Below are 14,626 nucleotides of genomic sequence, written 5' to 3'. Positions count from 1 at the left end.
CTGGGAGAAAGCGAACAATGTGCGAAAAAAAAAAAAAAAACAGCTGGGGCCACCAGGGCAAAACAAGACCCCCTCCCTCCTGCCAGCGAGCCTGCACGTGGCTGTGCCACAGTCACCCTGCCCTGGCACTCGCCTTGTGCCGATTGACCACGTCCATCTCCTTGTGGCTCGTGCAGAACTGCACCAGCAGCCCCAGCATCCCGGCATAGTTCTGGTTGGGCTCCAGGCTGAGAATGGCTGACAGGTACTGTTCCACCAGCCCGGGGTTCTAGAAGGAACACGCATTCAGTTTTACGTGGCAGTGGGGGTAGCATGGAAGCAGCAAAGCCCTCTGCCCACTGCCGGCTCCTATCACCTCTTTCCATAGTTTCGTGAGCTTCTTCACGGCACCATCCACGGCGTGCTTGTGGGAGCCACCCAGCACCTCCACCAGCAACAGGCACTGCACCTCCACCTGCAGGACGGGGAAGGTTCAGGTCAAGACGGGACACTGGGCTGGGGCTCTGTGACCCTCACGGCCTGCCAAAGACCGTCTCATGCCCTCCAGATCCTGGACCCGTCTCAGCTGGGTCTCACCCACTCCACTCCAACCAGAGCCTCTTCTCTCCGCCCCGCACTTGGTCCTGCCCTTTGATTCCACTGTTCACTCAAGGCTTGTTTAGTAAATATTTGTTGAACACCTACTATGAGTCAGACAATGAAGACACATGGGGAACGAGACGGACCTGGTCCCTGCTGTCACTCACCTTACAGTCCAGAGGGAGAAAAAGATATCAAACAAACACAGAAATGACAAAGTTTCAGTGAGGCAAGTGCGTGCAGGAAAAGAACGAGGTCCTGTTTCGTACATGCCTCACCTGCCCTGACTCACTCCTCATTAACTCCACAGACTGAGCACTGACTAGACACAGGCGCCCCGCTCGGCACGGCAGATACAGCGCCCTCGGGTGATGGACTGTAGGCAGCGCGCCACTCAACTCAGAGACTTCATGTGCCCAAACACACGAGGTCACTGATGAGCAGGTGAATCGTCACCCTGAGAAAGAGGCTGTGCGTGTAAGGTCTACACTGCTGATTCCATGTCCACGCGTACAAAATGCACACGGACAAGGTTACTCACTGCCACCCTGTTTATAACGAAAGACTGTGAACAGCATACACGGCCATGGACAGGGGACTAACTACACACTGAGGTAAAGTCAATGGATTAGTAAACCATCACAGGGATCAGCAGTTAGCATGATGGCTATGTCGCTGGACTCCCATGTAGTTGACCATGGTTCGAGTCCCAGACCCAGTGGCTTAAACTCACGCCGGGCACATGTGCGTGCATGCCCAAGATCCTGAGAGGAGAATGGAGGAGAAGGGATTACAGCATGACCATCCCCCAAAGGGAGTGATTTCTCGCTTTCTGTCTCTCTATCTCTCTCTGTCTTTCTGGTGAGTGCACGCACCCAACCTCCCAAAAAAAAAAAAAAAAAAAAAAAACTATGAATCACATGCTACCATTTGTTGAAAAACAAAATAAACTATTTGCTCATATACAGAGAATGTATCTAATCAACATAAGAATTAGTGATACAAGTGACCAAGATGGCTAGGGACAAGTGGGAAGGAAACATATATACCCTTCATGCACTCAACAGAGAGAGAGAGAGAGAGAGAGAAAGTGAGAAATCACCCCCTGGGAGGATGGCCACACCACAGTCTTTTCAGCTCTATCCTCCTCTTGGGACTTTGGGAATGCATGCACACGAGCCTGGTATGACTTTCAAGCCACCAGATCTGTGACTCGAACTGTGCAGTCAGCCATGTGGGATCCAGCTGCCTTAACCACCATGCCACCTGACTGGCCCAAATACCTGCTAAATTGTAAACCTTTTTTTAAGGAAATTTTTAAAGTTTTTTTCAGCTGGTGGATACCCCATTCAGAACTGTACTGCCCTCCCCTTCCTCTCCCTGGAATGTTCTAACCCTTGGTCAGGAGAAGCCTCCCTCCACTGCACTCCCTGCCCTCTCCAGCTCTGCTTTACTACTGGTCCGAGGACGTGTGGATCATCTGTCTCCCTAAGAGGGTAGCCCGTGAGAGCAAGGCATCCTGTTTTATTCACCACTTCCATCCTAGCTCCTAGGACATAAGAGGACTTCAACAAACACTTGAGCCCCTGACTGAATCATGACCTAAGTGTGTGATCGACAGAGGAAAGATCCAGATTGAGACACAGAAGAGATAAACAGGCTCGAGCTCCTGATGCATTCCGGCGCATCCACAGCACTGTGGCTGCCCTCCACTCACTAAGCCACCTCGGGTCACGGTTACGAGACCAGTGGAGATGCAGCAGCGAGCTTGCCTGTGATGAACCACCTTGTAGAGGGATTTGGGCAGCAACAAAACCGGCCCTTTGAAAGAAGCTAAGAGATCCCCAGCTCATAGCAATTCCAGCACATCCACTACCTACCCGTGGGGTTCTGGTGTTCTTTTTTTTTTTTTCCCCTTTCTTTTTATGGAGAGGATTTTGCTATAGGGCACGTGCGCTCGCCAGACTGACAGAGAGAGACAAAAAGAGAGGAATCACACCCCCGGGGGGATGGCCCTTCCGCAATCCCTTCTCCTCCATTCTCCTCTTGGGATCTTGGGTACGCACGCCCATGCACCCAGCGTGAGGTTAAGCCACTGGGTCCGGGACTTGAACCGTGGTCGACTATGTGGGAGTCCAGCGACACAGGCATTACGCTAACTGCTGGTCCCAAGGGTTCCGGTGTTCTAATTGTTCATTGCTCCATGATTGGCCCCAGAGGGTAACTTCCCAGGGATGAGGCCAACTATCTGTCTAACCAGCTGGCTGCTTCATGAAAAGGTGCCTATGGTTTTCTAAGGCCACCTGTCATTAACATCGCCCTGTACTGCACTCTACAGCTTCTGTCTTTCTTTCTGAGAGGTTTTCGCTATAGGGCACATGCGCTCACCAGAAAGACAGAGAGAGACAGAGAGACAGAAAGCGAGAAATCACCCCCCAGAGGGAATGGTCACACTGCAATCCCTTCTCCTCCATTCTCCTCTCGGGATCTTGGGCACATACACACGTGTCCGGCATGAGTTTAAGCCACCGGGTCTGGGACTTGAACCGCAGTTGACTACATGGATGTACAGCGACATAGCCATTACGCCATCTGCTGGTCCCGCACTCTACAGTTTCTATGGCCATTTCACAACTGCAGTGAGTCCGTCTTCATGACAACTCTTGAGGTAGATGGGGTGGGGGGTACCTTTCCCATTGTGCAGATGAGGAAACAGACATGGAGTTAAGTGATTCAGCCAGACCTCATGGCCAAGAATCCTGAGACAACTTCTCTGGCCTCATGGCCAAGAATCCTGAGACAACTTCTCAATAACCATAAAAAACATTTCTTTTAGATACTCAAGAACCTCTGACCTGACTTATCGGATTAGGAATGTGAAAAGGAAAGGCAAAGAACTTGGAAGAAGCAGGCCAAAAGCTGGAGAAGAATTTTTTTTTTTTTAAAGAGATTTTTGTTATAGGACACATGCACTCTTAGGAGAGACAGAGAGACAGAAAGCAAGAAATCACCTCCCAGGGGAATGGAATGGCCATGCCGCAATCCCTTCTCCCCAGAGGCGAGAATTTAAGGACCAAAACACATGGAGAAAATTCCATTCCATCAGTTTCACATGAAAGCCGAAACACAGGAAGAGGAATCAGTAGCCAAAAGACACCCGATTTACAGGACTGATTGCTGGAGTCTGCTTTACTTGCTCTGGGGCTGTCCTCCCTGCTCTGGCCTGTCCTAGCTCCCACACTTGCCATGAAGGCAGGGACCGTGGTTCTCTGCCCATCGCCGGATCCCCAGTGCCTAGCACCATGCCTGACTCGGAGCTCGAGAATACTCAATACGTAGACAAAAGCGATGAGGGTCCACTCACGCCCACCCTCCAGTGTCACACCATCCAAGGTGCCTTGTCCCTGGCACCTAGAAGAGCACATGGCGGAGAAGGTGCTAAAACAAACCAACTGGCAGAAAGCTGGCCTCCACCACCCTGCTCCAGGGACCTACCAGTTTATTCCAGATGTCTCCTTGCCGCTTGGCCTTCGAGGGAAAGACGATGCGCACCAGAAGGCAGGTCCAGGTCAGGGCCAGCAGGGCGGCCGAGCCGCTGCTCTTACTGAGGAGGGGAGGGCAGGGCGGGAAGGGCAGGGGTGAGCGCAGGCAGCTGCCTCCTGAGGACAAACGCTCCCCCCAGGCCCTGCCTGGTGTCTACGGGACTCCCCGACCTAATGGGGCAGAACCTGAAATTTGTTCCCCACAAGTCATTTGTCACAATTCAGGACACGGAGCCTAGGCCTCATTAACCAAACTCCCATCTCTTGGCATTAACAACTAAAAAATGAAAAAGACAGCTTCCCCTGTTCAGGGCCTGGTGGGTTGCGGTTCTCCACCCTGGTTGCTCGCTTCCACCGAGTCCCCTGCCTGGTCCTCAGTGAAGTGGTGTTTCCTACTGAGCTCCCCGTCCTGGTTCCTCCCTCATTCAGAGGGAGACTACAGGTGCCACTCAGAGCCAGGGGTTCGAGCCAGGCACGTACACACCTGCTCAGGCATCCCAAGGATGCCACCCACCTCCAGGTGGTTGTGAGGGGCCCCAACCTTTACTTCTTACCTGGGAACACCTGCTTTAGAGCCAATGCCTGAAGACTGCAGAGAGTGCAGGAGGTTCTTAGCGGTGGCTTCTGGCTGGGCCTCAGCCAACTGCTGGATGGCTGCCTGCAGGGCCCTGCGGGAGGCCGCATCTCTAGGGGAGGAGCAGGGAGGGGTGAACATGTGGACTCTGGACAGGGGCAGGGCTTCATCCTTCTCATGAAACAAGGATCGCACTGGACGTGGCGATTATAGACAATGGGATTAGGAAATAACTAGGTGAACCCACCCCCTCTCGGAGTTCTGAAAGTAGCTGATAAGGGGGACCAGCAGGTGGCATAACAGTTACGTCACTGGACTCCCAGTGTCCGACCAGTGGTTTGATCCTGGACCCGGCAGCTTCAAATTCACACCGGGCATGCATGCGTATGTGCCCAAAATCCCAAGAGGCGAATGAAGAAGAAGGGATTGTGGCCATGGCCCCTCCCTCTGGGAGGTGATTTCTTACTTTCTGTCGCTCTATCTCTCTCGTCTCTCTGGTAAGTGCATGCACACTATAGCAAAAATCTATCTTAAAAAAAAAAAAAAAGAAAGAAAGTAAGTAGCTGGTAAGGGCAAATACGCCATTCAGGGCATAAGGAAAGCACCTACATGTACAGAACGCTTATAAAGGCCTCAAACTAGGTCAAGTGCTTTTACACGGGCAACTATACACGGTCTGGCTGTCACGGGCTATTTATCCTTACTAACAACCATCTCTGAGGCAGAAAATAATCATCCCCATTCCGCAGACACAGGAGGTTGACTGACCTGCCCAGGATCCAGCAGCCAGGATGCGATACAGCCCAGCCTGGGCTCTAGCCACTAGCCTACACTGTCTTTTGTACAAAGTGCTCTGGCCCGGGGCGCTGACTGAGACTCACCTGTATCGATGCAGGGTCAAGCAGAATAATTTGCAGAGCCCCTTCACCGCTCCCTCAGGCAGGTCTGAAATCAAAGGTTATGCGAAGATTGGTCAGGAGAAACCACCACGTGAGCATCTGCTTAAGCCAGACATCCTGCCAGGCCTGCTCTCAGCCCACTGGGCAAGTCTGAGGTAGAATCCCCAAGAGGAAAACAACGACAGAACAGGGCCCTCGGACATCCCTGGTGCAGGAAAGCTCTCAGGCAGACGCATGCTAAATGACAGAGACGAAGGCAATAGAAGTGGCCTCGAAACATCACGTGCTCCCTGTGAGTGGAGCAGAGGGTCACTATTCTGCTTCTCGATCTGGGTGCTTACACTCTGATGACATCGACGGGTTACTCACTTACGGTATGTGTACTTTTACAATTTATCTTATTATTATTATTTTTTAATTTGCTATAAGGCATGCACACTCACCAGAGAGAGAGAGAGAGACAGAGGGAGAGAGAGGGAAAATGAGAAGGCAGGTCGCCAGGTCCGGGACTCAAAGCATGTTCAGCCACGTCAGAGTCCAGTTCCTGAACCATCGCGCCACCTGCTGGCCCCATGTACTTTTTATTTCTGTAATGTGTGTCCCAGTCGACGGGACAACACGGGACACTATTCAAGTGCTATGAGGGACCGGAAAAGGGAAGAGCACCTGGAACCGGAGCGGTTTCTGCAAGCCTGAAGGACACATAGCTTGGCCTAACAGATCAGGAAGATGTAGAAAAGGGGGAGACAAGTGTGTTAACACGCTGAGTGGTGCCGACGGTGTGAGTGAACGTGCGGGGGGGCCAGCTGGTGGCACGGTCGGTGGTTAAGGGAGCTGGGTCCCACATGGCTGACTGCACAGGACAAGTGCCAGACCTGGCAGCCGGACGAGAGCCCAGGCATGTGCATGTGTACCCAAAACCTCGAGACGTGAGAAAGAGGAGATTGCTAGCTGTCCCTCTTAGGGGCTGCTCTCTCACTTTCTCTCTGTGCCTCTACTCTGCCGTGAGTAGATTGCCGTGCTGCAATCCCTTCTCCTCTAGCAAATTTGGGCGGTAGGGGGAGGGGAGGAGTGCAGGTGTAGGCCCAGTCAGTGGCGTGCATGTTAAGGCAGCTGGAGACCACATAGCCAACTCCACGGTTCAAGTCCCAGACCCAGTAGCTTGAAAATCACACCAGGCGCATGTGTGTGCATGCCCCGCATCCTCAGAAAATGGAGGAGCCTGGCCATTCCCTTGGGGGGTGAATTCTCACTTTCACTCTCTCTATCTCTGTCTCTGTGGCAAGTACACAGAGTTCATGCTACCCTATAGCAAAAACTTTAAAAAAAAAAAAAAAAAAGTGCAAGCATGAGAAGGCAGAAAAGCCCACCCTGGACATGTAGGAAAAGACGATACCGCCCAGCACCTCACTGGACATTAACTCACTGAGTCCCTTGAAGGTGAGCACAATTACGGGGCCTGTGTCAGCATGAAGGGCCTCAGTGACAGGGAGCTAAGCAGGCGAGCCAGACTCAGACAGACGGCGGAGCTGAACAAAAGCCTCGGTGACACTGGAAAGCCCGCCTGTGACGAGAGCCGCGTGCCAGACAAGCACACAGACAAAAGGGAGAAGCTTCTGAGCAGGGGAATTTAATCTGCAGCATGGGACAGGCTAAGGGGGGACCCGAGGGCAGGAGGCCCGTGAAGGGCTCACACAGTGCCTCACACAGGCATCGCACCCTAGCCATGGAGGGAAATCAACGGGGCCGGAACCCCCTTCCTCCTGGGCCCCCAACACTGTCAAGGTCCATGTGACTTGGGGCCATTTCAGTAACTGAAGAGCAGAGCGACTTGACTGGGGTCGGAAACAGCAGCTGACACACGTTGCGAGCTCGCCGCAGCCGGGCAGCGTGTTCCACACCATCCATGCGTGTTCCACGCCGTCCACGCGTAGTCACGTTTACTCCTCGCACCAACTCTGAGGGAGGTACTACTACTGCCCCTGTGCTTGGTGGGGCCACTAGGTCTACGTGTATGTGTGCCCCAAATCCCAAAGGAGAATGGAGGAGGAGGGACTGCGACGTGCCAATGCCTGTGGGGCTGCCTTCTCGCTGTCTCATCCTACCCCCATCATGAGTGCACAGGTTCTCTGCCAAAATTTAAAAGAAGGAAAATGAAAACAGAAAGAAAGCATGACCATTCCCAATCTTATTTGATCTTGGATTTTTAAAAAAATTTAATTTATTATTATTATTTAATTTGACCAGAGAGAAGAGAGAGAGGGAAGGTGAGAAAGCAAGTGGTCAGATCCAGGGCTCGAACTGTGGTCAGCCATGTGGAAGGTCCAGCACCTTAAAGACCATGCCACCTGGCCCCTGATCTTGGAATTCTTTTTTTTAAGAGAGATTTTTGCTCTAGGGCACATGCGCTTGCCAGAGACACAGCAAGAGACAGTGAGAGGAAAAGTGAGAAATCACCCGCCACCCAGGGGGAATGGCCATGCTGCAATCCCTTCTTCTCCACTCTCCTTTTGGAATCTTGGGTACACACACGTACCTGACTTGAGTTTCAAACCACCAGGTCTGGGACTCAAACTGAAGTTGGCCATGTGGGTCCAACAATGTAAATCTGCTGGGCCCAATCTTGGAATTCTTTTTTTTTTTTTTTTTACCTTGGAGAGGTTTTTACTATAGGGCACGTGCGCTCTCCAGAAAGACACAGAGGGACAGAGATAGAAAGCAAGTAATCAGCCCCCCAGGGGAAATGGCCACGTCACAATTCCTTCTCCTCTATTCTCCTCTTGGGATCGAGTACACACATGCACAAGCACCTGGCGTGAGTTTAAGCCACCAGGTCTGGGACTCGAACTGCAGTCAACTACATGGAGTCCAGTGACATAGCCATTATGCCAACTGCTGGTCCCCAATCTTGGAAATTTTTCTTTTTTTTTGGAGAGGGTTTTGCTATAGGGTGCGTGCACTCACCAGAAAGACAGAGAGACAGAGAGATAGAAAGCGAGAGCTCACCACCCAACAAAGGGGATGGCCATGCCGCTATCCCTTCTCCTCCATTCTTCTCTTGGGATCCTGGGCACACACGCACATGCACCCAATGCGAGTTTAGGCCACGGGGTCCAGGATTCAAACAGCAGCCGACTATGTGGGAGTCCAGCAACACAGCCCATGGAATTCTTTACTGGTCAATTACCTGCTAGCATCTTGCTGACTTCCAGGGAACCCAGACTGGGAGAAAGAGTGCCCCAAGCCATAAAGAAAACATTTTGCCCTAGTATAATACTCAAGAAAGAGTACTGTTATATTTTAGAAATATTTCCAGTTGGGCTGGCCCCAGAAGGTAGCCGTTACGTGTTCTGCATGGAAGGCCAGACTCCACACAGCCAACCAATACTTGAGTCCTGGCTCCAGTAGCTTGAAAAACATACCAGGCACATGTGCATGCATGCCCCAAATCCTAATAGGATGGAAGAAAAGTGATTGCAGCACGACCAAGTCCCATCGGGTGTTTCCCATTCACTCCCTAGCAGGCAGATTCCCTCTAGCAATTAAGAAAAAAAAAAGCTTTGGCATCTGGATAAACTCCAATAATCCAACTGCATCAACTCTAACAAGTGGAAACAGAAAGAGAGGGCAGCCGCTGCTGCAGGGAGGGGAAAAGAAGGCCACGGTGCTAACGGAAGAGCACCCGGGGCTACAGGGATGGAAAACAAGTACCTTTTCCAGCAACGCACTTCCCCAGTTCCCCGAGGATTTCTCGCCGTTCCTTCACACTGGCTGTTGTCACCTTCCCTGCAAAACGCTTTAGTGTCTCGGAAACCTGTGAAGGCCAAATCCACAGAGAAAATTTCACCAGTCAGATGACAAAACGTGTGTGTGTGTGTGTGTGTGTGTGTGTGTTGGGGAGGAAAGAGTTTAGAATTCACTGGCGATCACTCTGGTAAGGGTTTTTCAACCTCCATTCCACTGACCTTCAGGGTGGGGTAGGTAATGCTTTGGGGCATCATTCCCGCTCTCCACCCAGTAGAGCCCAGTAGCAGCCCACCTCCCTCCAACCCCACTTGTGACGATGGAGACTGTTAAATGTCTCCGGGGAACAGTCGATATGCACTGCTTTAACCCAGCAATACACGATACACGGTGCTCTAGGGCAGAGGAGAAAGCAAAGACCTCTAGGTAGAAAGATCTTTTGTGAACTACCCCAAATCCTGCAAGGGCCTACTTTGTGCCAACCACGTTCTCTTCATACTGCGTCATTTTAACCGCCCCACGAGGGAGATGCTAGTATCCCAGCAAGTCAGGAGCTGACAATAAGCTCAATGGTGAAAAGGCGAACAATTAAGAGACTGGCTCACAGGCCAGCAGGAGGCATGGAGATTAAGGCGCTGGACCCCACATGGCCAACTGCACGTTTCCGAGTTCCAGACCCGACAGCTTGAAAATCATGCCAGAAGAGTATCCATGTGTGCCCTAAATCCCGAGAGGAGACTGGAGAAGAAGGGATAGCTGCATGGGCATCACCCAGGTGGTGATTTCTCACTTTCCTTCTCTCTCTCTGTCTTGCACATGTGCCCTATATAGCCAAAAAGTAAGAGAGAGAGAGGGACCAGCAGAGGACACAGTGGTTATGCCGCTGGACTCCCACATGCTCAACCACAGTTCGAGTCCTGGACCCAGTAGCTTGAACTCACATCAGGTGCATGTGCGTGCATGCCCAAAATCCCGAGAAGAGAACGGATGAGGGACCAGCAGTTAGCGTAATGGCTATGTTGCTGGACTCTCATGTAGCCGACCACAGTTCGAGTCCCGGACCCGGTGGCTTAAACTCATGCCAGGTGTGTGTACGTGCGTGCCCAAGATCCCGAGAGGAGAATGGAGGAAAAGGGATTGTGGCGTGGCCATCCCCCCTGGGGGGTGATTTCTTGCTTTCTGTCTCTCTGTCTCTGTATTTCTGGCGAGCACACGCATGCTATAACAAAAACCTCTCCAAAAAAAAAAAAAAGAGAGAGAGAGAATGGATAAGAAGGGATTGCAGCATGCCCAACCCCTCTGGAGGGGGTGATTGATCACTCTCTGTCTCTCTGTCTCTCCGGCGACGGTCTGTGCCCTATAACAAATATCTTTAAAAAAAAAAAAAGAGAGAGAGCGAGAGAGAGATTGGATCCCTCTGTTAGCTGTGGAAAGTCAGCCACATAAAGTCCCCCATGCTCTTCACCTATTGAGGCAGATACTAGCACCTACCTCCTACGACCACTTCGGAAATGAGACGGTATACACAGAGCACTGACTTCATCCTGAGCACAAAGCTGGCTGTGACTCCGCCTGCAAAGGGGGCGCCAGCACCCCCACTTCACAGGCTCTGAAAGAACCACCTCCAGGAGGGGAAGTCGCCGCTGCACAGAATGAAGCTGAGGGTCACGAGCACCTGCAGCTGTGAAACTAAACCTGAAAGCTCGTAGTCCATAAATGAGTGCTGACAAGTCTTTAGCTTCCAACGGCCACTGAGTTACCACAGCTCGGTTCCCCGCACAGAGACGTAAGTGTAAGACCCCGATGGGAGATTTCAGCAAATCCTCCTGAAAATCTACTTCTGAGCAATATTCTGCAGAGGGGACAAGCTGTGGATACACCAGCAGGAGGCAGGGTGCAGGGCACATCAGTGTCATCGTCTTTTTCTTGTGAGAGGATTTCATGGACAGGTCTCCGGTTGCAGGAAATTCAAGGGAGGGCAGGCCCCATAGCACAGTGGTTAAATGCAGCGTGCAGGGAGCCAGATCCCGAATGGATGACCGCAGTTCAAATCGTGGCCCTGATGGCTTGAAAAACATGTTGGGCATCCATGTGCATCCCCCAAATCCTCATGGGCTGGAGAAAAGGGACTGCAGTGTGACCATGTCCCATTGTCTGTCTATCTCTGCCTGTTTCTGTCTCTCTCTCTCTTTCAAGCACACATGCGTTCTGGCAATAAAATAACATTTAAAAAAAAAGATCAAAGGGAGCATAGAGAAATCAAATATTGTTGAGTGGTAGAAGCACGGGACTCCCACATGACTGACTGTGGTTCAAGTCCCGGACCAGCGGCTTGAAACTCACACATATGTGTGTATGCGTATTCAAAATCCTGTGAGAATGGAGGAGAAGGGATTGTGGCATGGCCACTCCCTCAGTCGGGGAAGGGTGATTTTTTTGCTTATTGTCTCTCTGGCAAGCTCACATGCCCTATAGCAAAATCCTCAAAAAAAAAAAAAAAAAAAATACTTTTTTGAGTTTACCTTTTATGTTTAAATCCCTGCTACAATTTTATTGACAATGAATAAACTGATGTCCACAACTCTGTCTGCCACATCAATTTTATTGTTTTCATTTTCAAACGTTCTTGTAGTCATAGACGCACATAATTAAAGAGTCCAAATCAAAGAGTTCTGGGAGGTTTGCTATAAAAACTAGTCCTTCGCCCAGCTGCGGCGGTGCACACTGCTATGACTATGCTCTGTAGGTTGGGACCACATGGGCAGCCTGGGTTTGAGTCCCAGTCCAACCTACAGGCCAGGCCCAGTGGCATGCAGCTGTAGTCCCAGCTATTCGGGAGGCTGGGGCAGAAGGGTCACACATGCAGGCTAGCCAGGGCAGCACAGTGAGACCCTATCTGCAAAAAGGAGCTGGGTGTGGGGCACACGCCTGCAGTCCCAACTAGAAGGCTAAAGCAACAAGATCAAGACACAGTAAGACCCTATCTTTAAAAAAACAGTAACAGGGCCAGCCAGTGGTGAAGGTGGCTGAATCCCACATGGCTGAGTATGCAGTTCAAGTCCCAGACTCGGCGGCCAGGCATTCGTGCATACGTGGTCAAAATTCCGAGAGTAGAATGACGGGACTGTGGTGTAGCCGTCCCCACTAGGGCCGTTAAGTAACCTTTTCCTCTCTCTCACTGTCTCTCTCCAGCGAGTTCATGCACCCTACAGCAAACAGAAACAATAACAAAAACAAAATACAGTCCCTATATTGAGGGCTCTCACTCAAGAGAACTGGAGTCTGGCTGATATTTCAGTAGTTAACTGCCCTGTCTCTGAATACAGAAGTAACTTGCTCAAGTCGGTACTTCTTGATTTTTATTTTTATTATTGTCTCTTGACTGTGGCTCCTTCCTTCTCCAACCCCACTACATACCCTCATTTCTCCAATACAAATTTCATAACATGGGCTAGCTCAGTGATCGGCGCTTACATTACAAGTAAATGTTCTTCATCTTCCATTGAATAAACTATGTCTCCTGTCCTGCCCAGCTTTTCTCGGTTGCCTGTAGTTAGTAACTACCTTTTCTGTACGACCTTGGACTGCCTTGTCTTTTTCTTCTCTTAGATAATTCAGGGGCCAGTGGGTGGCATGGTGGTGAAGGCACTGGACTCCCTTACGGTCAACTGCAGTTCGAGTCCCAGACCCAGTGGCTTGAAGCGCACACTGGCCGCCTGTGCGTGCACCCCCAAAATCGTGAGGAGAAAAGAGGAGGGACTGCAGCATGGCCGTGCCCCATGGGGAGTGATTTCTCGCTTTCTGTCTCTCTGTCTCTCCCGCAAGCCCATACACCCTAAAATCTCTTAAAAAAAAAAAAAAAAAGAAAAAGAAAGAAAGAAAAAAAACAATACTTCAACCCCAAACTTTTTGTCACTTATCTACATCCCAAAATCTCAACGGCAGATCTGGTATTGGATCAAATTCCATCTTCCTGAAGAAGTCTCTCCCAGAGTTTTCTGACCTACCCCAATTTGGCAGTTGATCCTCCACAGTTGGGGTACAGTTTATCACCCTGAAAATAAGATTTCTGAAATGATGAAAATGTTCTCCTGTACCTGTGGCTACCGATGTACTGAAATACAGCTGGTACAAGTAAAAACCTGAATTTTAAGTTTCACCTAATTTCAACTACCTGAAGTGGCCTGGGGACTACTAATTAAATAGCTCTATGGCCTGTGTGCACCATACTTAGGACAACACAGCTCTAGAGAGAGCTTCTTCCACTCAGTGAGTGATAAAGTTACAGTCACCATGCCTTATCCCACACTTGTAGAAATACCCAATAGACTAAGACCCTTTTCTTCCTAGGACTCAGCACATCACGGTTAAGACAAACAGCTAGCCAGTTGTACAAAACCCCCTACGTGTGTTCAGGTTAGGTGTTCACTCTCTGGTCTCAGAGCCTACATATAAAAAATCAGCTAATCTCTGAGACCAGAAGATGGCATAATGGTTACATGGCTGGACTCCCATGCAGTCGATTACAGTTCAAGTCCTGGACCCAGTGGCTTGAAACTAATGCTAGGTGCACCTGTGTGTGTGCCCAAAATCGCAAGAGGAGAAAGGAGGAGAGATTGCAGTGTGGTCAGCCCCCCTCGGGAGTGATTTCTCCCTTTGTCTCTGTCTCTCCGGAGAGCACACAAGCCCTATAGCAAAAATCTCTCTTTAAAAAACAAATCAATTAATTTCAGCACCCTGGACACCCGAGTGGGTCCAGCTGGCCTTTCCCCTAATTCTTCCTTTTCATCCTAAAACACTAACAGCTACCAAGGAGGCTGGGGTGAAGGCAAAAGGTTTCCCCGAGTCCTCCCTGAAGGACAGGTGGTAATGCTCAAAGGCGCCAAGCTCTTCCAGGGTAGCCACGATTCTTTGATCCACCGGGGACCTGACGATAAGCTGCAACATACACGGAGCCCTCCGTTGTCTCACTGAACCTTCCCCGCTACCCTACAAGGGCGTTCTCATTTAATTCCAGAGGAAAAAGACACACTTGGTGGGGTTAAGTCACTTGCTCAGCGTCCCACAGAAACGCACGGGCGGGGACTCAAACCCCAATCTGCACGATCCAAAGCCTATGCTCTTAAGTCCCTGCACCCGGGTGCCCCAGACACATCTGCCAAAATCGAAGTTCACGGAAGGCTCGGCGTGCCCCGGGGCTCCCTGCCAGGGGGCTTCCGAGCCACGGAGCGGGACCTGGGAAAGGTGAGCTGCAACTGCGCGGTCGGGGAGGGCCCCGCCGGGCTACG

General features: G+C 50.9%; 1 protein-coding gene across 1 annotated transcript in view; it reads right to left on the bottom strand.

The window, feature by feature from the left end:
* The window catches only part of GCN1 (GCN1 activator of EIF2AK4), an 82,964-nt gene that overhangs the window by 66,528 nt on the left and 1,810 nt on the right, over positions 1 to 14,626 (bottom strand). The window contains exons 2-7 of the mRNA XM_014588973.2: positions 9,306 to 9,408; positions 5,577 to 5,640; positions 4,676 to 4,807; positions 4,075 to 4,183; positions 356 to 454; positions 134 to 268 (exon numbers count right to left, since the gene is read on the bottom strand). Of these exons, the coding sequence (XP_014444459.1) occupies positions 134 to 268; positions 356 to 454; positions 4,075 to 4,183; positions 4,676 to 4,807; positions 5,577 to 5,640; positions 9,306 to 9,408 (642 nt within the window). The remainder of the gene's footprint in view (positions 1 to 133; positions 269 to 355; positions 455 to 4,074; positions 4,184 to 4,675; positions 4,808 to 5,576; positions 5,641 to 9,305; positions 9,409 to 14,626) is intronic.

Source organism: Tupaia chinensis, unplaced genomic scaffold (assembly GCF_000334495.1).
Source record: "Tupaia chinensis unplaced genomic scaffold, TupChi_1.0 Scaffold000320_1, whole genome shotgun sequence".
NCBI classification, from domain to species: Eukaryota; Metazoa; Chordata; class Mammalia; order Scandentia; family Tupaiidae; genus Tupaia; species Tupaia belangeri.
This window is presented reverse-complemented; position numbering and strand designations above follow the sequence as displayed.